We start from the raw sequence: 20,938 nt of genomic DNA on the forward strand, positions 1-20,938 counted from the left end.
AGCTTTGGTGCAGCTTCCGGATTCTTAGGATGCATGCATCATTTAAACAGCATACCTCCAAAGAGACCCGAAGCAGCTTTATTTTGGCAGTCTGTAACAGGCCGTTGGAACATATCCATTCTGGGGTCTGCTCAGTCTCCAAGCACTGCTGTGCAAGTCATTACACAAGGGACTTCCCATATTATTCACTATTCACTTTGTCCCCAGCTGGAGAAAAGTGGGACAAACATTTGTTCATCATTACGGATCACTGCTGACTGCTTCTCGACCTCAGAAACATTTAATCGGAGTTCATAACTGCTAGTCCTTAAGGACCACACATCAATAAATTAGCCTATCAAGAAACATTTAATTGGAGTTCATAACTGCTAGTCCCTAAAGGCCACACATCAATAAACCAGGGTATCAACAAAACAAGTGCACACGTCATGGACAAGCCTGCATGACAGCTCTCTGCACACTCAATTTTGTCCTTTTCCACTTCACAATATATGAAAAATGTGTTGCTTGACAAATGGGCCTTCTTCTCTAAGCAACTCCTGTTCCCCTTTTTGAATTCAGTAAAGGGCAGTGCACTGTTAAAAAAAATTGTATCCCAGCACATGTGAACATGTGTAGTAGTGAGCTATGTTGTGCTTAGCACTGTTATAAATTATGAAACAATGTGTTGATGCATACATACATAATGTCCTAATTTGCTTTACAAAATTAATGTCAACCTAAACCACATAAACAGAGCCCACATTCATTCAAAATTCTGGCTGCCTGTCTCCTTTGGATGATTGTCATTTATGTAAATAATTACATCATACTGAATTTTAGATGAAGAAAGACCTAGAGGGACAATTGTACACAGCAGCATAGCTAGGGAAGCCACTAAGTTTCCAAACTAGGAAACATTTAGATGGGAAATGTCAGAGTTGCACCATCACACAAATATAATCATGACTTTATAGCAGCAGAGGAAAGATACAAAGGTTGAGCTGTTCTGACTTAAATTTGGCCAGGAATGTTTTGTTCTGTTTGGAAATGAGGCAAACCATGAACATTCCAGTTCCCAAAGAAACATTTTTATAAAATCTTAGAAGTGACGGAAATTCTGGAACTCTTATGGAGAATGGGACCCAGTTTTTGCCACCAGCTCTATAACAACATAAACAAAAGGAGTCTGAATCATAGTCCGAGCCAGGATGGTAAATATTTGAGCAGAGGAACTCCTCTTCCGTCCTTCCATCCTCTCATTCATGCTAAATACATTACTTTAACAAGTGGAATCACAGTTGTTCTAGTCCCTGCCAAACTTTGCTTTTCTTGCACAGAGCCATTTCTCCTGGTAAGTTACAGATGGTTTGACAATTGCAGCAGCAATGCTTTGACAAAATGAAGACATAGCTCTCTAATCCTTTGCATCATTTAAGTTTCTATAGAAGTTAATGGCAATGTTTCCTTCACTGAATCAGTGAGAAACAGGATGAAGCTCATTTGCAATATGTCTGTCATCAATGCCAGAGAAGAGGACACATTAGTCCAAAAGGGAAGCAGCATTCAGAATACCCATGTCTTAATTTGTTTTGTAGAAAGTAAAACTCAGTGTAGAGAGAGCCAATGAAAGGGAGCAAAGAAACCCCTTCCCGCCTCATGAGAGGAACTTCACTAAGCACTAGTCTGGATCCTGCCTACTGTCCATGTATCTAAGAATAAGGGCAACTTCTCATGCTACATTCTGTAATGAGTGGAGTAAACCAAGAAAAATACATTACAGCAAATCAAGGCACACACAGAAACTCTGAAGGCCATCACCCCTAGAGTGAGTTGCACGATGGCATTTTGTGGCTGAAAATTGGCAGACAATTGCAACTGGAAATCCATGAATGGACTATCAGGAATTTTGATTAGTCCATGGAGGAGATATCAGGAGTTTCGGGGGGGGGGGGGGGCAAAGATTGAGGAAGTTTTAGGAAAAGCCATTTGGGGAAAAGTATTATTCCTACCCTAGATCTATTGCATCATATACAAAAAAGATGGGCCTTTAGTATTGGCTGAGGTTTGATTCCAGGATTCCCCATGGATATAAAAATCTGTGGATGCTCAGGTATCATTATATACAATGGCGCAGTAGCAATACCAATAGCACTTACATTTCTATACCACTTTATAAGCACTCTCTAAGCGGTTTACAGTGTGACAGCATTAAAATGGCTTCCCTTATGCAAAATGGCAAAAGAAAGGTTTGCTTTTTTAATGATGACGATGATTTGGAATATTTTCATGCTTTGGACAGTTGAATCATAGATTTAGAATCCATGGATACAGAGAGTGAACTGTAGCACAAAGGTGTACCCCAACGACCCCCACCCTCAAAAAGGCACAGCCATTGAGGTAAATTTCTTTCTTGAACGCAGCTTCTATGATTCTATGATTCTATATATTTTAAAAGGAAATCTGCTTATTTCTTCATGCATACACCTGCACAACTAAAGGGTTCCATATACATTTATTTTGTCTTTCTATATCTGTGCCCAAATGTGTGTGTGTGTGTGTGTGTGTGTGTGTGTGTGTGCGCGCGTGCGCACCTGCAAGTCATCTGCTGACTTACGGCAACCGCACAAATTTCATAGGATTGTCTTAGACAAGGAATACTCAGAAGTGATTTTTGCCAGTTCCTTCCCCTGAAATACAGCCTTCAGCATCTGTACAACCTGTTTAATATAAAATCAGAGTCTCTTTCTCCTTTCCTAATAATCCATTCTGGTCCAAGCTGAAGATTTCCTCTTGAAATGTACTGGAAGCAATGGGAAATGCCCTTTTCTTTTCTTGTAAAATCTTATAATTTCCCCAGTTTTTTTGTCTGCTGGGTGAAAATTTTATTTATTAAGCTCTGAATATCTGTGAAAGTTTTGTGACACCTTAAAGACATTTGTTATAAGACAAGATTTAAGAGATCAGAGTAAATTTATGAACAGAAGTCTATTTTAGCCTTTAACTGCTCCACTTTTGCTTCTTTATCCATGCTTATATAGTGCTTGGAATATAAACAAGGGTTACAAATAATGCCAATCTGCCAGTTCTCTCTCCTGTTACTTATCCTTGGAGCCAGCTGTGTGTCTTGTTTGAAGTGAATGTTTAAATCAATGCTTAACATGGGATGGAAAAAAAGTTTTGTTTTTAAAGTTAAAAATACATTGCTTCTTTGTTTTGTGTTCTTGACTTTTTTCCCTTAAAGTTCAAAATATAGGAATCTTCAGAAAGCTGAAGTGATGTTCTGTCCTTTCCTTCTTGGAACAGATTCTAGGTGTTTCAATGTCTCTTGGTAAGTCTCCTGGACAATGATGTTAAATAACGCTCTCAGTAAGGATGTGTAAAATCTCACTTTACCGAAAGATGAAACTGCCAGGCATTACCCAAAGAGAGAGGGTGATTTCTGCAGTCCCCGTTAACAGAATGCAGGTCTGTACAAGGCTTTCTCTTGTTTAGGAAGTATTCCTCATCCCCCTCTTACAAACCTACACAAGAAATGGATGGGAACTGGTATATGGAATTTCTTAGTGGAGATGTAATTTATTAGCAGAGGCTGATGCCTCTAACTTATTCCAGATTGGAGCTTGTATATTTTGATCTTAGCTTTTTCCACCATCAACGGATGATCAGCCATTCAGCTCCCACAGGCCCAAGGTGTGCGCAGCAGGAAAGCACATTGCTGCACCTGGGAAGGTCATGTCCTCAGCTATGAAACTGCTGATCAGGGGTATCCAGAAGTATTAATCAGGCTGTAAATGACATCTTCCCTAGTACCCCTCCACAGCTGTACTTTGGCCTCCTCCCAAAGGTGGCTATTTCAGTAACTCCCAAGTTAGAACAGTATTTAAGTTTATGGCAGTGACAAACCATCCTTCTGCCTCCACATGTCTGTTTCTAGATGCACTCTCCTGCGTGAACAGCAGGGTCAAGGTAGACTTTATATTTAATGCAGTTAGCAATCATCTCTATTGTGTGTGTGTTTTTAAAAGCAATACCAAGTGATCACACTTAAAATGTCTTACAAGTTAAGGAACCATCTGATGGGACTCTGCAAAAATTTCCAAAAACTTTATTCACTTTGAAGGTCAGTCTACATATTTTGTTCTTTCCCGAGAGGACAGTAAAAACAGTTATCATGGGGATTTTACATCATATTGGTACTGGAACATCTAGAAGCTCATGTGGGCTGCCTGAAAGTATGGGAAGCTTCCATGGCAGTTCAGCACATTAGTGTGATTTGTGCAAAACCACATGATACATAGATCTAGATGTTACAGTGTGTGAATTAGTAGGTACACAGAGATTCATTCTAGTTCTTTCCATATGGTGTATCTAACAGTTAGAGCAGGGATAGGCAACATGGTGCCCTCTAGATGTTTTGGACATTTGTCATAATCTCTTACCATTGGGCATGTTGCCTGGCATAGATGGAATTTATAATGCAAACCATCTAGAGGGCACTACTTTGTCTACCATCGATTTAAAACATCCTTAAAAAGGAACAGAACATGAGGTGGGATAGACATGAGAAGGCTTATGCCTTTTCTTCCTTTAAAGAAGTCTCTGATAGTGTCTAAACATTCTTTTTGAGAAGCCTATAGGTAAATATGGAGATTTTCATGGAAGAAGAGAAGTACCAAATTGAACGCCCAAGCCTGTAATGCAAATTCATACAAACCTAACTCTATGCTGCCTCCTATGGTCTGTGGTCTGACTGTGTCCTTAGTCAGTATAAAGCAGCTTCTTCTGTTCAAAGCCAGCGGAAGGTTTGTTGTTGCTGCTGCTGCTGTTGTTGTGTGCCTTCAAATCATGTCAGAGTTATGGTGACTCGTAAGGCACAGGGTTTTCTGGGTGAGATTTGTTTAAAAGAGCCTTGCATTTGCCTTCCTCTGAGCCAGAGAGCGTGTGACCTGTCCAATGTGGATTTCCATGGCCAAGTGGGGATTCGAACCCTGGCCGCCAGAGTCACAGTTTCATACTCAAACCAGTGCCTGACACTGTACATATTACAAAATGCTCTTGGTTTTGGCACTAGTAGGAACAGAATGAGTAGCCATGGCTGAATCCAGGCACCCCGAAAAGCTTTGTAGAATTCACTTTACAAGAGCTTGTAAAACAATAAAAATAAACTGCTTATCTGATTCCTGAGCACCATTCACTAGATGCTTCTTTTTATGAATTGCTTAGGCAATCAAAACCAATCCATAAACACTTTTGGTAATGCTTTTTTTCCTCATTAGTCTTGTGTCAGTGTTGTATTTTTTAGCACTAAACACTTGTTGTGTTTTTGCTTTGGATTAGTTTTCCAGTGATGTTTTTACAGCCTAGCCACGAAGCATGTGTCTTTCCAAAGTGGGAATAACAGTTTCAGCTCTGTATCTAATAATGATGGCAATAGTTTAGGGCAGTTAGCAATTACACATAAACTTACTGATCAGCACCAAACAATATATTACCAACTCCTCTGCAGACATAAACTTCTGTTTTTAGAAGAAGAAGAAGAAGAAGAAGAAGAAGAAGAAGAAGAAGAAGAAGAAGAAGAAGAAGAAGCCGCCGCCAATAAACCACTGGTTAATGCAACTGATGCCACCTACTAAGCTGTAACAAAAGTTACCATCAGCCATATAATTACTGATTGAAAAAAATGTTTACTCTAATTTTTCTGTGAAATAAATTTGACTGATCTGACAAGGCATGATGGTTGGAAGCAATAATATTTACTTAATTTGTTCAGTGCAAGGTTGAATAAGCTTTACATTTAAACTAAATTAAAAAGAAGCTTGAAACTCCAAATATTTTAAAGATATACCATAAAGATCTTTAGGCTTTCAAACACTTTTGCTAAATACATACATCACACAATGTAAAGCAATCCAGTCCTTTCCACGCATTGTTGCTACTGTGTGTCCTCAAGTCATTTCCAACTTATGGCAACCCTTAGGCGAACCTATCACGAGGTTTTCTTTGTGAGATTTGTTAAGAGGGGGTTTGCCTTTTCCTCCCTCTGAGGCTGAGAGAGTGTGACTTGCACAAGGTCACCCAATGGATTTATGTGGCTGAGCAAGGATTTGAACCCTGGTCTCCCAGAGTCCTAGCCTAATGCTCAAGCATCACATGTGCACACTCAATTCAGTAGGATTTATTCCCAGGTAAATGTACATAGCTTCACATTCTAACAACACAATCCTATACTTGTATTTATAGAGAAAGTACCACTGAATTCAAAGGGGTTTTCTCACAGGTGAATTACAGGACTGCAATCAAAGATCTCTAAAAGCATGCTTTTATAACCTTTATAGGCTATTATTTGGACAGATGAGACCTCCTTTATGAGTTTTTGCCCAGAGAGAAACACTGATTTAACAAACATCTCCACTATGTCCAATCAGTACTTTATGAGAAGGGTTTTCCAAAAGAATAAAGGAAAAAAGTAAACACTTACAGAACCACAAGGCTAGTAAGGTTCTCAAAGGCATAGTCAGGAATGTGCCTGATTTTGTTGAGTGCCAGGGTCATGGCCTGTAGAGTTGGCAGGTTATTAAGCGCTTTGACAGGGATCTCTGTCAGGGCATTATCATCCAGCCAAAGGTGACGTAAGGAGGGAAGCCCCTCAAAGCTCTTCTCTGGCACCACAGAGATCAAGTTGGCATCCAGGCGTCTACAGAAGAGAAACAAGGAGCAAATCAGATCCAAACCAACATTGCTTTCTGTGTATAATTCAGAATGTTTTCTGCCAATTACCACTTGTTGACTAAAAACCTGACCAAGTCACCAAGGCAGCAGGGTTCTGTCCAGAACATGGGAAGCAGGAATGAGAAATTAGTGACAGTGCTTTTTTGAAGGAATATCTCCTGCTTTAATATAATAGGAAGTGAAGAAGCCATCTACTTCAGGTACTGCATGAAAATTGCTTTGATGATACTTTTCTGTCTCCTTTGCAATCACATGGCAAGATTGTTTTGATGTTTCCATGCATGCCTCCAGCTCAGAGCCACTGGAAGTCAATGCAGGCCTTTTCAGACAGGGTTTGGCAACAGTGGCACTCCAGATGTTGTTGGAATGTAATCCCCATAATCCATCACCACTGACTGCACTAGCTAAAGGTGATGGAAGTTGCAATCAGCAACACCTGGAAAGCTAATTTTGTCAACTCCTGTTTTGTGGAAATTCTGCATCAATCTCAACAGAATTCAAATAAAGTAGGAAGCATCTTAGTAGAAGCACCATTAATCACTCTGAGGAGCCATGCAATATCCATCTTTCCTTGGTTCAATATTTAGACATATTGGTTGGGCTTCTTCTCATTTTGCTAACTATTTGGAACTTGGCTCATAATTACAGTACACAAGAGACATTCAGGTAGGCTACTTCAGTACTAAACTGGACGTTCTTAAATGGAGAGGACTTCAAGGCAACCATTTTCTAGAGACAAAAGAAATGCTCCATCTCTCCTACCCAGCTATTTTTCCATAAGCCCTGTGTACTGGGGTAATAAGTACAAATAGTATTTTAGATAATGATCCTGTTTTACACAACCTGATCACTCCTTTCTCTACAACTTCCAAACAGCCATTAGCCACTAAGGCCTGACATTTGCAGGTGCACATTAAGCTAGGTAGGAATAACTGAAGATGTTCTCCTTGCATACTGAAAAAGTGTACAAGAGTGCAAAGAAGGAAAACAGTCAACGGACAAGAAACAAAGCTATACAGTCAGCCCTCCACATTTGTGGCTTTGACTTTTGCGGATTTGCTTATTCATAGATTTGAATAATATATTCTCTCTAGGAATCTCTAGGTCCTCCAGTGTGACTCCATGGTCAACATCTGCCAGAAGTCACACTTGAAGACCCGGAGATTCCTAGAGATAACCCTTTATTTATAGGAATTTATAGGTCATCCTGTGCAATTTTGTGGTCAAGTTCTGACAGTTGTTGACTATGGACTTGCACTGGAGGACGTAGAAAATCCTAGAGAGGTTTTCTTTCAGGTAAAAAACCCAGTACTTTTTTTTATTTTTGGACTCTAACATTTGGCTACTGGGACTGTACCATATTCTTAAATGAGATACTAACCAAGATGAATACCACCACATCTGAGATGTTCAGGCCATCCTCCAAAAATGGTTTAGGTCTGAAGCAGTCCAAGGCAGAGCCAGCTGTGCCTAAGGCTTTGAAACAGTCTTGGAGACTCAGGTGGATGCTGTTGCTTTTACTGTTAGGGAGCACATTTGCTACATCCTTGGACCTTACACAAGGAACTTTGAACTTGTAGAAAGAAATGGGAAAATTTCAGCAGGGGAGGGAAAGCAATCAAGGGAGGGGTAGGGCTGTAATTATATCACAGACAACTCTAGCTCCAACCAAAGCCTGTCTTTATCAAAACTTTCAGTTTTTGTTTTTTTTACTCCCAGACACAGTGCTTTGGGGCAGAAGGAACATCTATTTATACTGTGTTGGCATGTACTTCCATGATTACTAACTTCAGGATTTCCAAGTGATCCACTGCTTTCTATTGAATGGGTGGCTGAAACCAGTTCCCCAGTCAGTATGTTGTGGACAATGGCACCAAGGTCCTCTAACACATCTTTCCTGCCTTCCAATACAGGGTCTGCAGAGTAAGGCAAAGCAGCACCATCATGAGCAAGGCAAAACAGCACCTGGTAGCTTTTAAGGCAGATGGTACAAACTCCAGGTACCAGGTAGAAAAGAGCACAGGTAGGTTTACTGCTTTCACTCCAGCTGTGCTCAAGCAAAGCCACAATTATGTGTTGGGCATCTTAGCTCTGAAAAAAAGAGTAAAAAATATCCAGACCCACTTTATGCCTAGGGCCAACCTGTAGAGGCCATCCTGTTGTTTATAGATGCCATTTCAGAACAGGCTTGGCTTCCATGTGCTTATTGGCTTGCTACAGGTTACACAAATTTCCCAGTATTCTCTTTCATTAAAATGGAAAGTGACCCTGAAAAAAAAAGCCTTAGCATCTTCACCACAAAAGGAAGCATGACATGGAAATAAAAACACTGGCAGACTTCAGCTGATTGAAACATTGTTTCCAGAACCAGAATCAGCTTGGTGTCTGTGCTTACTTGCTAAGGTAAAGCTGGCTTCTCCTAAAAACAACAACATAAAAAGGAGAGTTCAAATTGTCTAATTGTGATGGCTCTCAAGTGCAACTCTTCTTAAGGAAGCAAGGGAAGAAACTCTTTGGCACCAAGAAGCTGCTAATTATGTCAATTAAGCAAAACAAAAAAGCAACCACACCACTCTCCTCTTTCTGCACTGTGTGATTATGACTTCTTAAGCACTTTCTATTATGGTTTATACCTGGGATAATTGGGCAGATTAGGAGACAGAGTAGGCCAGTGCCAGCTTGCTCCATTTCTCCATAGCTGTTTAAATTTTTGTTTCTACTGTGTGTCTCAAACTGTGCTATAGTTAATGGATTGGTTTTCATTGCAAGCATTAACCCTAGAAAGGGGTTGTTTTGGCTATCTGAAGGAAATGAGAAGCAACTCTGGTCTGGGTTGGAAAGTACATTAAATTGTGCATTATGGGGTCAAGCTTTAGCAAGCCTTGGACCTATGCAGACACCCTTCCACTTCAGACATGAGAGCTGCTGCCACACTGCAGAATCAATGCAGTTTGACACCATTTTAACTGCCATGGCTCCATCCTATGGAATTCTGGGATCTGTAGTCTGTTGTGGCACCAGAGCTCTCTCACAGAGAAGGCTAAATATTTCACAAAAATACAAATCCCATAATTCCATAGCATTGAGCCATAGCAGTTAAAGCAGTATCAAATTGCATTGATTCTGCAGAGGGGGAGTTTGGAAACTTTTGTTTTTGCTTTATATAGCTTGTTATGTCAAACATATATAGATAAACTGTGGTTAAGTTTAACAATCAATAGACAAAACAAAATCAATAGACAAAAAGAAACTTCATACTTTATGAGCTGCCTTATTTCAAGTGGTCATTGCAAAGATTCACTGCAGTTCAGAGTTTTAATGAAATTGCTCACTAGTGTTTAGTCAAAAGAAAGGAGAAACTTCAAATTTCCATGCAGCCACCCAGAAAAAGTAAAGATAGTGTCAATGGTGGCTCCATGTCAATAGAACAGTGCCTATCTGAGTTTTAGGCCAAATTTAAAGTTCTTGTCCAAGAAGCTGAACTCTATCCTCCAAGCAAGTTCAGCACTTTGGTTAGTTCCTTTAAAGTTTAGAGCAGATTGACAACCCTATTGACAAAGGGGTCCAATAGCTGCCACAGGGAAGTTGTAACATTAATTAATTAATTAACTAATTAATTAATTAATATCTTGCCTTTCTCCAGATATAGGGACCCAAGGGAGCTAACAACAAAATTAAAACAGTAGAAGTTAAAAAAAATACAAAAACAGTGAAAATGTAGATACAAAGTTTAGAAAACAATTAATTTTAAAAAAATATATCTGTGCCCATTCCCAGACAAGTCAGATCTGTTCGTGGTGGTACATTCCTTGGTTACATCCTATTTGGATTAATATAATATTCACTACATGAGGCTTCCTTTAAAAAATACTTGGAAACTTCAGTTGGGCAAAAGAGTTGCAGCCAGGTTGTAAACTGCAGCTGGCTCCAAGGAGCACATAACTCCCTTGTTGCAACAGCTCCATTGGCTGCCAGTCTGTTTCTGGGTACAATTCAAAGTTCTGGGTTTGACCTATAAAATCCTATATGGCTTAGGTACAACTTATCGGAAGAACCATATCTCCCTTTATGAGTCCAGTGGAGTGCTAAGATCATTGGGTGAGGCACATCTCACTGTCCTCCCACCCTCTCAGGCTTGTTTGGTGGGAACAAGGGAGTGGGCTGCTCTCAGGCTCTGGAACTCCTACCCTAGAGGGGCCAGGATGACCCTATCCCTGCTCTCCTTTTGGCAGCAGGTAAAAACATTTTTCTGCTGTAAGGCTTTTTCAAACTGATGAGGCTTCTGCTTTTAAATGCTGTGTAATTCAAATGTCATGATTTATATATAGTTTTTAATACATCTTAATATTTTTAATGTGTAACATTAGCACTGTGTTATGGCAAACCTCCTCTGAATAAATCTTGCCAAGAAAACCCCATGCTAGGTTTGCCTTAGGGCTGCTATTAGTTGGAAATAACTTGAAGGCACACAACAACAACAACAAACATCTGAACACAACCAGCATCTGCACGTGGAATTACATGTGCACCTCCTTTCTCTCCAATTTTTTGTTTGTATTTATTTAGTTTTTAGCAATCAGGTTATCCGGAGGTGAGGCTCTCTGATGCTATTATTTTATGGTTATAATATTTGGGTGTAGAAATTATAGTGACTCCACTATTCTTTCTTTCCCATGGTAAAAAAATGACCAACAGTTGAACAACTGACAGTGTGTTGTTCCCAATTGAAGCTCAAAATTGATTTGATGCTGTTTCACATGGTCTCATAGTAGATCTTATCTCTTCCAAATTAAGATGGTAGGTCTTTACTTTGTTCTATCTTGTACATATTTTTGTCATTTCTCTGCTGTAGCATGACATTATACATCATCCATTTAAAAAAGTATGAAATATAAAACAGGGCAAATCTAACCCTTTGTATGGCTGTTTGGTTAATATCACTAGATTTGGGTGATAATACAGTTGGCCCTTCTTATACACAGATTTTTTATACATGGATTCAAGTATACACAGTTTGAAAATGTTCTGAAAAAGTATAAATTTCAAATATCAAACACTGATTTTCCATTTTTTGTATAAGGGACACCATTTTGCTATGTCATTATATTTAATGGGACTTGAGCATACACGGATTTTGTTATACCCGGGGAATTTTGTAACCAAACTCCAGCATATAACAAGGGTCCACTGTACATGGACAGAACAATCCTAAAGATCTTGTAGACTAGCAGAACCAAGTAGGTTTTTTTTTTAAATGGGAAAAAAGACACATTCATGGAATCCTTGGAAAATTAATCAGGGGCTGTACTAATTACAAGGTTCATAACCAATGTTGATACAAAGTGAACTACGTCATGTGGGATCATATTTGGCATATATCCATATCACTAGCATGTAAGAAACACAGAAAACTATCCATAACACAGTTGACGAGAACCTGTGTCTCTCTGCTAAAATGATGACAGATACATTCATAAGGCTACTGGTTGTAATTACCTTATTGGCAAAACCAAGGAACTGTGAGAAATTTTGCAAGAATGTGTGGGTGTGTGAAATGAATCTGAAATCTCTTGAAAATGCTAAGACTCTCCTGAAAGAACTGATAGCATTTTGAAAGACTGAAGTTCCTCCTGCTCTTTGTGGGGAACAATTCTAAATTTAAATCTGTACCATCCATATGCTTTCTGTAATTATTATTCTGTAATTATCATTGCAACAAGCTAGAACAACAGATTTCCAAACTGAAATCAACTGTGATCAGTTTTAAATGTTTTCTTCAATGTTTGAATTAGGGCTGCTATTGATAATCTCAGGGTCCATATGCTTTCCTTAGTGAAATTCTTAAGACATTACCAGTGGTTCTTTTGATCTAATTGTTCCTAAATCCAATAATAAACAAACTAACCAGATTCAGATGAAGATAGATAAGACATACTATACCTAGAACTGGAAGCGGGATAAGGACACTCTTACTAGATTCTGTTGTTTGAAGCAATTACATCAAATTGCTTTCTGATGAAGGTATTGAGATTAGCCCTAAATGTGCTTTCTTAACAGTAATTCCTGATGAAATTACTAAGCGACTGATCTTACAATGCTTATTGACCATTCTGATATATTTGGGCGTATGTGCAGTTTACTGATTAGAAAATCCCTTCCTTCACAACTATGACTCTTTCAAGTCATGGTAAATTTATTTAAGCAGCCATAGGACAAGACTGTACATTTCAGATGTGTTCTTCAAAAGCTTGTACACCAGGGTTTCCTAGCTGTGTAATAACCATTCTAGTTCAGCAAAAATATCCAAACATTAGCTTCAGTTCTGTTCCAATTTATGGGGAACAAACTTGTTTGAATAAGGTTTTGGTTTCAATTCAGTTCTGAACATTTTCTTGTGCTGTGACTGAGCATAGCATGTGGCTGGACTTGCTTTCCACTAGTGTGAATATATTTCACTCACACATGTGAAATAAAAGTACTGTATCTATAAGGAAGCAGGCTGTTAAACAGCTAGGCATTTCCTAGTATTCATTCCAGCTGTTGGGAAATGCAGCTGGAATTAATGGCCTTTGTTGTTAACTGCCTTCGAGTTGACCCTGACTCATGGCAACCCTGTGGATGAGACATCTCCAGCACCTCTATCCTCCACTGCTCTGCTCGGGTACTGTAAATTCATAGCCATGACCTCTCTATCCATATGTTGTGCAGTCTTTCTCTCTTTCTACTTCCCTGCACCTTCCTAGTATTATCATGTTTTCCAGTGAGTTGCTCCTCATGCAAGACAGTTCCTCAATGCCTATGCGCACCCTCATAGCCATTTAGTGCACAAAGAAGGGCAAGAGATGTCCAGGTAGCATCCAACTGCAATTGGCACCACAACAGTGGAGGCTGATCCTTTCTCCTGGTTGCTAAACTGCAGGTGAGAACTACCCCTGTCTTTAATCAGCCACTAAATGACTGTAGAAGTGGCATTCTGATGCTGTGAAGCTGCCTTGTGCAAGGGAGGAGGCATTGCTCAAGAAGGTAATGAACATCTCCTTGAGTCAGGGATGTAGCCAGGATTTTGGGAAGGGGGAGGTCCAGACTAAGTGCCACCATTATAAAGGGGCTTGGGTGCGGAGGCGCAGCAGCACGCACCATTCATTTTATCTAATGGAAGGGGGGGCTGGACCCCAAGGACCCCCCCCCCCCCCGGCTACGTCCCTGCTTGAGTAATGGAATTAAAAGCACACATGCTTACATAATCCCAGATTATGCATGGGCACATCAAACTGAGGGTGTCATACTTTGGCCACATCATGCGAAGACACAAACCATTGGAAAAGACAATAATGCTAGGAAAGCTGAAGAGGAGTAGAAAGAGAGGAAGACTGCATGCTAGATGAAATCTATTAAGGAGGTCACAAGTATGAATTTATAGGACCTAGGCAGGCCAGTGGAGTATTTGGGGAGATGTTTCATCCACAAGATCGCTATGAGTCAAGATTGACTCAATGCCGGTTAACAACAACAAACATCACCAACAGGATTCCAGCCATAATTGTCAGTTTAATATTATAATACTGGCCCAGGCTCTTTAGGCAGCTTGCAACATGGTTAATCTAAATTCGTCACCCCCTTTGCTTGTTTAATGCAATTAGTATCACAGAAAACCCCTGCTTGGCTAATGAGATTCATGAAACTATGTTTAGTTTAGACCAACTGTAACACTTAAACCAGCAGGCACTGTTACCTAAACTTTAAAATTTAAATATAAGGTAAAAATAAATAATAGTGAATAAATTCAGTCAAGAGTCCAGACAATAATTTGTTTTCAGATAACCCCAAGTGACATGTATATGTGTGTGGAAGCAGCTCTTTCACTTTTATTTTTGTGCTTTTTGCCCATATCTGTCATCTATTTTTTTTTCTGATAGGGTTTCTCTGAGGCACCTTTTCCATGAATCACCATGCCAAGAAAAAGTTTTACCAGTCATACTTTATGTTTGCCATGGTGCTGTTAAAAGCACATGAACACTGCTAAATAGAAAAGTGGAAATACTAGCTGCACCGTGGGTTTACTTTGCTTTACTGCTTTATTGAGTTTTATATTCACTCAGGCTTATATCATGCTAATAATGTTCATGGTGTTTCCCATCTGTCTTGTGGTTAGACAGCAGAAATGTAAGAGAATGTTTCTTATATACTTTAATATATCTCCTAAAATACTCAGGAAATAAATGTTATAGCGTACATTGTTCCTCAGGCTGGGCCTATTCTTTCCTACCCGTTTGTCCTTGAGGAAACAGCAAGAACAACAGACACACTGTACATATGCTGAAGGACACAAACAATATGATAACGTCCCAAATGTGCTTTTTATTGACCTCGATTAGGGAGATCCATGACCCTGAACCCACTCACTTAAGAACATGACTTGTTAAATTTCCCTTAGTGACAAGGCAAAGAACAGTGAAGATGGGTGATTGGTCCCAGATGTTTCATACAGTAGATGTGTCTATACAGCTGGGCTGATTGGTCCCAGATGCTAAATGCAGTAATTGTATCAGTGCAGCTGGGAGAATAGCATAAAAATCCCTTATGGTAATTACAGCAGGGGAATCAGTGTTCTCAGAAATAGACTATACAATTGGTCCCCTCTCTGCTCTGAAGGCACCAGAACCTGTTTGATCTTGGAAACTAAGCAGGGTCAGCCCTAGTTAGTACTTGGAAGGTGTTGCTGAGCTAAGTGAGGTCAATAAAAAGCATATTGGGGGCTTTATCATATTGTTCATGTTCTTCATCATATGTACATTGTGTCTGTGGTCCTTGCTGTTTCCTCAAGGACACAATATTTAACCCTGTTTAAATATGTGAAGGGATGTCATATTGAGGAGGGAGCTAGCTTGTTTTCTGCTGCTCCAGAGAAAAGGACCCGGAGCAATGGATGGAAGCTCCAGGAAAAGAGATTCCACCTCAACATTAGGAGGAACTTCCTGACAGTAAGGGCTGTTCGACAGTGGAACACACTCCCTTGGAGTGTAGTGGAGTCTCCTTCCTTGGAGGATTTTAAACAGAGGCTGGATGGCCATCTGTCGGGGATGCTTTGATTGTTATTTCCTGCATGAGAGGGAGGTTAGGCTGGATGGCTCTTGTGGTCTCTTCCAACTCTATGGCCCCATACAGACTGCCAAAATAAAGCTGCTTCGGGTCACTTTGGAGTTAGGCTGTTTAAATGATGCATGTATCCTAAGAGTCCGGAAGCTGTGCCAAAGCTGTGCTCCAGTCCTTAGGACTGGATTGTGGCTTTGACGCAGCTTCTGGAGTCTTAGGACGCATGCAACATTTAAACAGCATACCTCCAAAGTGACCTGAAGCAGCTTTATTTTGGCCTGTCTGTATGGGGCCTATGATTCTATGATGCTATACACTTGCAAATAGCATGTTGGATTTCTGGGAAATAGATTGAACTCAACCCCTGCTCAACATACACTATGGTCTATATCGGATTTGTTCGTTTATTATTAACACTGTCACATACAAACAAGATCAAGTTGTCATGCATTATCCCTAGTTTGGGCCTTATTCTTCTGTGAAAGGGTGAAGCCACTGAATAGAACAGTTGGGATTTTAAAAAAATTGTTTTAGTGGAGTAGATTCTTCACTGTCAACTGACGTATTCATACAGTAGGCTTTTTGACTTTAAACAATCCTAGGATTCTTATGATTATACTTGCTAGCTAAGTAGCACTATAACACAATGGTCACCACCATATAATGGGCTAAAGACAGTATGTGGCACCCTATGGATCTGTTATTACATAAAGCTCTGATTGCAGGCAGCACAATCATTGTTATTGCAGGCTCTGGGGTCACAAATCATTGTAATTCTGCCACAAAGCACATAATCATACGAAAGAAAGAAAGAATCACCTGATGAGGTCAGGCTGTAAACACAATGCACAAGACCTCGATAAACATCTATGCAAGACTTTGAGCTAGAGATTAGTCTGACTCTGGAACATGTTTTGCCAACACTAACGCTAATTTATGACAATGCTAACATACTGATAAAGATTGTGAAATAATATTATGAATATTGGCCACACATTTTTAGGGTACCTTACATGTAAATTGCTTGCTGGTGGCCTAGAATGAGTAGCAGGGATGTTCCTTCCATTAGGTAGAGTGAGACATTGCCCTTCAGCAAAAATATTCAAGGGCAGCAGTGGCAGCTATACAAGCATTCCTCTTAATCTCCTGGCCATTCCCCTCTGCTGGAGGACTAAGCTATGTGTGCCATACCACCTGTTTGCACCCATAAATTATCCTGCTGCTTGTGTGAGTGTGGATGACATGGAAGTAAAGAGTGCTTCTTTACATGGAATGGCAGGAGGCGGGGATGACTTCCATGATAACCAGTAGGCGTTTCTCCAACAAAACAAAAAACAGCTTCATTTATATACTGCTTCATACTGAACTAACAGTCCCCTTTTGAAAATTGTTGCATTAAAACCTTGTACTATTATTTACTTTTCCCTTTCCCTCCATTTACCAGGAATAGACTGCTTTAGCTCTAACACAGCAGAAATGTGGAAGCAGTTGTAAAATAAGGATGACTTGGTTGCAAGTGGTGGGATCATTAGGTGGAAGTGACCATGTTCTCCTGGAGTTTGTTATACAATGGAAAGGAGAAGCCAGGCATAGTCAAACATGCATTATAGACTTTAGGAGAGCGGATTTCAGTAAACTTAGAGAAGTATTGAGGGTGATCCCGTGGTTAGAAATACTAAAAGGGAAGGGAGTTCAGGATGGATGGGAGATTCTCAAAAGAGAGATACTGAAGGCACAATTTCAAACAGTTCCAGTGAGAAAGAAAAATCGGAGGTGTCTCAAGAAACCAGGATGGATGACTAAGGCGGGATACAGACGGGCAAAAAGGGGTGTGTTCATGACGTCATGAAGGTATAGCCTTCAGACGGCCCTTACCTGAATGCCGCCATGAACACACCGCCCGCACGCCCCAAGCGGGAAGAAGCGGCATTAAAAAGGTGCTGCTTTTCCCCGCTTCTTTTCTATATACTGCGCAGCTGCGCATCTCCGTCTATAAGCTGCTGCACCGGTACGCCAGAATTGTTACGCCACTAATTTAAGTTGCCCATTTAAAAGCTCCATGTCTGCTGCGTCGCATAATGAGTTGGGGTCCTGGAACATGCGCAGTTTGCACCGAGGCTCTAATTAGAGCGTCAGATGCCATGCAGATGTGGAAGCTGCAGTACAGCTGCACTCTATTTTAATGCTCGTAACCCTAACCCTAACCCTAGAGCAACATGTACGCATGCGCTGCTAGAATTGGGGAAAGTTTGGAATTTAAAGTGAACCCCTACACACATTCCTGTGCCATTTTCACCTAACAATAAAAAAACCCTAAAATTTTAAATATTTACATATGTACAAGGGAGGTGATGGGGGATGGCAGGGGGACAGCGGTGGCAGCGGCGACAGCTGTGGTTGTGCATTGCAGATTCATCAAGAGTGTGGGGACCAAAGGAGAGGAGGCATCCATGATGCTGGTGACACTACCAACGTGCAAGCGGACAAGGATGCCAACACCAGCTGATCACCAGCTGGCAGGAGAACACCATTGTTCTTGGGCAGGGCGAGGGAAAAAGTTTAAAGGGGTCTGGGCGCTTTAAATGTGCACATAGGCTTTCTGCCGCCGGTGCTGAGCGCTGCAGCTGCGCAGCTGCGCATCCGCCAGCCGGCAAAAGAAAAAAAAGCCCCATTTTTGGCCGCCCGTGCAGAAGCTGCCTCTCTCTTTGCAGCGTCCTCCGAGGCGGCGGTATGGAAACTGCGGGTCAGAAATGGCCCCAGGTGAGGCGTCTTCACTGCCCCCCGTGTGGAAGCCCCATACACCTGAGCCACGCCCCCGGGGCGGGTGGTCTGGAGGCTCCGTATTCAGCAGAATACACCTCCAAGACGTCTTCCCCTGCCCATCTGTACCCCGCCATAGGAACTTTCAACCGAGCTAAGTTTGAAACAGAACATGTATAAGAAATTGAAAAAGGGGGGAATCACAATAAAGGAATTCAAAGAAATAGCAGGCATGTATAGGGGTAAAGTCAGAAAAGCTAAAGCGCAGAATGAACTCAGGCTTTCTAGCGAGGTTAAAAAGAATAAAAAGGGATTTTTTGGATATGTCCACAACAAAAGAAAGAAGAAGGAAATGGGAGGGCCACTGCATGGAAAAGATGGCAAAATGCTAACAGGGGACAGAGAAAAGGCAGAATTACTCAACACCTTCTTTGCCTCAGTCTTCTCAGAAAAGGAAAAGGGTGCTCAACCTGAGGACAATGGAGCAGAGGACAGAATAGGGGCATTTCAGCACAGAATAAGTAAAGAGATAGTAGAGGAATACCTTGTTAATCTAAATGAATTTAAGGCGGGTTACAAACCGCCGCCGCCGCCTGCTCCGTGCGGGAGCCGCAGCAGCCACACCACGCGGCTCCCGCACGGACCGAAAAAGAAGTTCCAAAATGGAGCTTCTTTAAGCGGTGCCTCTATGACGTCGCGAGACGCCAGGGGCGGACTCGCGACGTCATAGACGCCGCGACACGTGCGGACGCATAGTGTCCGATACGTAAATATGGCGATGGCCGTGTGGAACGGCTGCCGCCATATTGTACGTACAGAATACTTACTAGGGTTAGGGGGGTGCGGAAGCACCGCCCCTTCCTAACCCTAGTACGTATTCATTACAGTCCGTCCTCGCCTTCCGCGGGAGATCCGTTCCGGATCCCTCTGCGTAAGGCGAATTCCGCCTATGTTCGAGCCCCATTGGAAACAATGGGGCTCGTGCGCAGCGGCTTGAGCGCATACGCTCAAGTCCGCGTATGGCGCGCCCGCGTATGGCGCGGCCGCACTGTATGTACTAAATGGCGGTGTGTAACTCACCTAAGTCTCCAGGACCAGATGAACTACATCCAAGGGTACTAAAAGAACTGGCAAATGTAATATCGGAGCCATTGGCAATCATATTTGAAAACTCCTGGAAAACAGGAGAAATCCCAGCAGACTGGAGGAGGGCAAACGTTGTCCCCATCTTCAAAAAGGGGAAAAAAGAGGATCCCAACAATTATCGTCCATGACATCAATACCAGGAAAGATTGTGGAGCATATCATTAAACAGAGAGTCTGTGAACATCTAGAAGGCAATGCCATAATCACAAAAAGTCAACATGGGTTTCAGAGAAACAAGTCATGCCAGACAAATCTAATCTCTTTCTTTGATAAAATTACGAGTTTGATAGATGAAGGGAATGCTGTGGAAATAGTATACAGCGCGCCCATGCCATACGTGGGTGCGCCATACACGGCCTTGAGCATATGCGCTCAAGCCGCGGGGCACGCGTGAGGCGGAAGGGGCGGCGCGTCCCATTCAATTGAATGGGTGCGCGCGCCCGTTGCGCCCCGCGCGCGTCCATGCCGCCGCACCACCCATTGTTTCCAATGGGGCTTGAGCATAGGCGGAATTCGCCTTATGCGGAGGGATCTGGAACGGATCCCCGCGTAAGGCGAGGACGGACCGTATCTTGATTTCAGTAAGGCCTTTGACAAGGTTTCCCATGACATTCTTGCAAACAAGCTTGTAAAATGTGGGCTAGACAAAATAACTGTTACATGGATTTGTAACTGGTTGACTGGCCGAACTCAAAGGGTGCTCAACAATCGCTCCTTTTCATCCTGGAGGGAAGTGACCAGTGGGGTCCCACAGGGCTCTGTCCTGGGCCCAGTGTTATTCAACATCTTTATCAATGACCTGGATAACAGAATTGGGAGCATACTTATCAAATTTGCCAATGACACCAAATTAGGAGTAGCCAATACCCCAGAGGACAGGATCAAAATTCTAAATGACCTGAATAGATTAGAAAGCTGGGCCAAAGCTAACAAAATGAATTTCAACACAGAGAAATGTAAAGTACTGCACTTATGGTGGAAAAATGAAATGAACAGATATAGGCTGGGGGGCACCTGGCTGAATGAAACTACAGTACGTGTGAAAGGGATCTGGGAGTCCAAGTGACCACAAGTTGAACATGAGTCAACAGTGCGATGCGGCAGCTAAAAAGGCCAATGCAATTTTAGGCTGCATCAATAAAAGTATAGTGTCAAGATCAAGGGAACTAATAGTGCCACTATATTCTGCTTTGGTCAGGCCCCACCTGGAATATTGTGTCCAGTTCTG

General features: G+C 41.5%; 1 protein-coding gene across 1 annotated transcript in view; it reads right to left on the reverse strand.

Annotated features, from left to right (window-relative positions):
• LGR6 (leucine rich repeat containing G protein-coupled receptor 6) overlaps positions 1-20,938 on the reverse strand; it is a 170,938-nt gene that overhangs the window by 49,643 nt on the left and 100,357 nt on the right. The window contains exon 5 of the mRNA XM_089518559.1: positions 6,461-6,676. Coding sequence (XP_089374685.1) covers positions 6,461-6,676 — 216 coding nt within the window. The remainder of the gene's footprint in view (positions 1-6,460; positions 6,677-20,938) is intronic.

Source organism: Sceloporus occidentalis, unplaced genomic scaffold (assembly GCF_023333645.1).
Source record: "Sceloporus occidentalis isolate IW3139 unplaced genomic scaffold, rSceOcc1.0.p SCAF_3, whole genome shotgun sequence".
In the NCBI taxonomy this organism is placed as follows: Eukaryota; Metazoa; Chordata; class Lepidosauria; order Squamata; family Phrynosomatidae; genus Sceloporus; species Sceloporus occidentalis.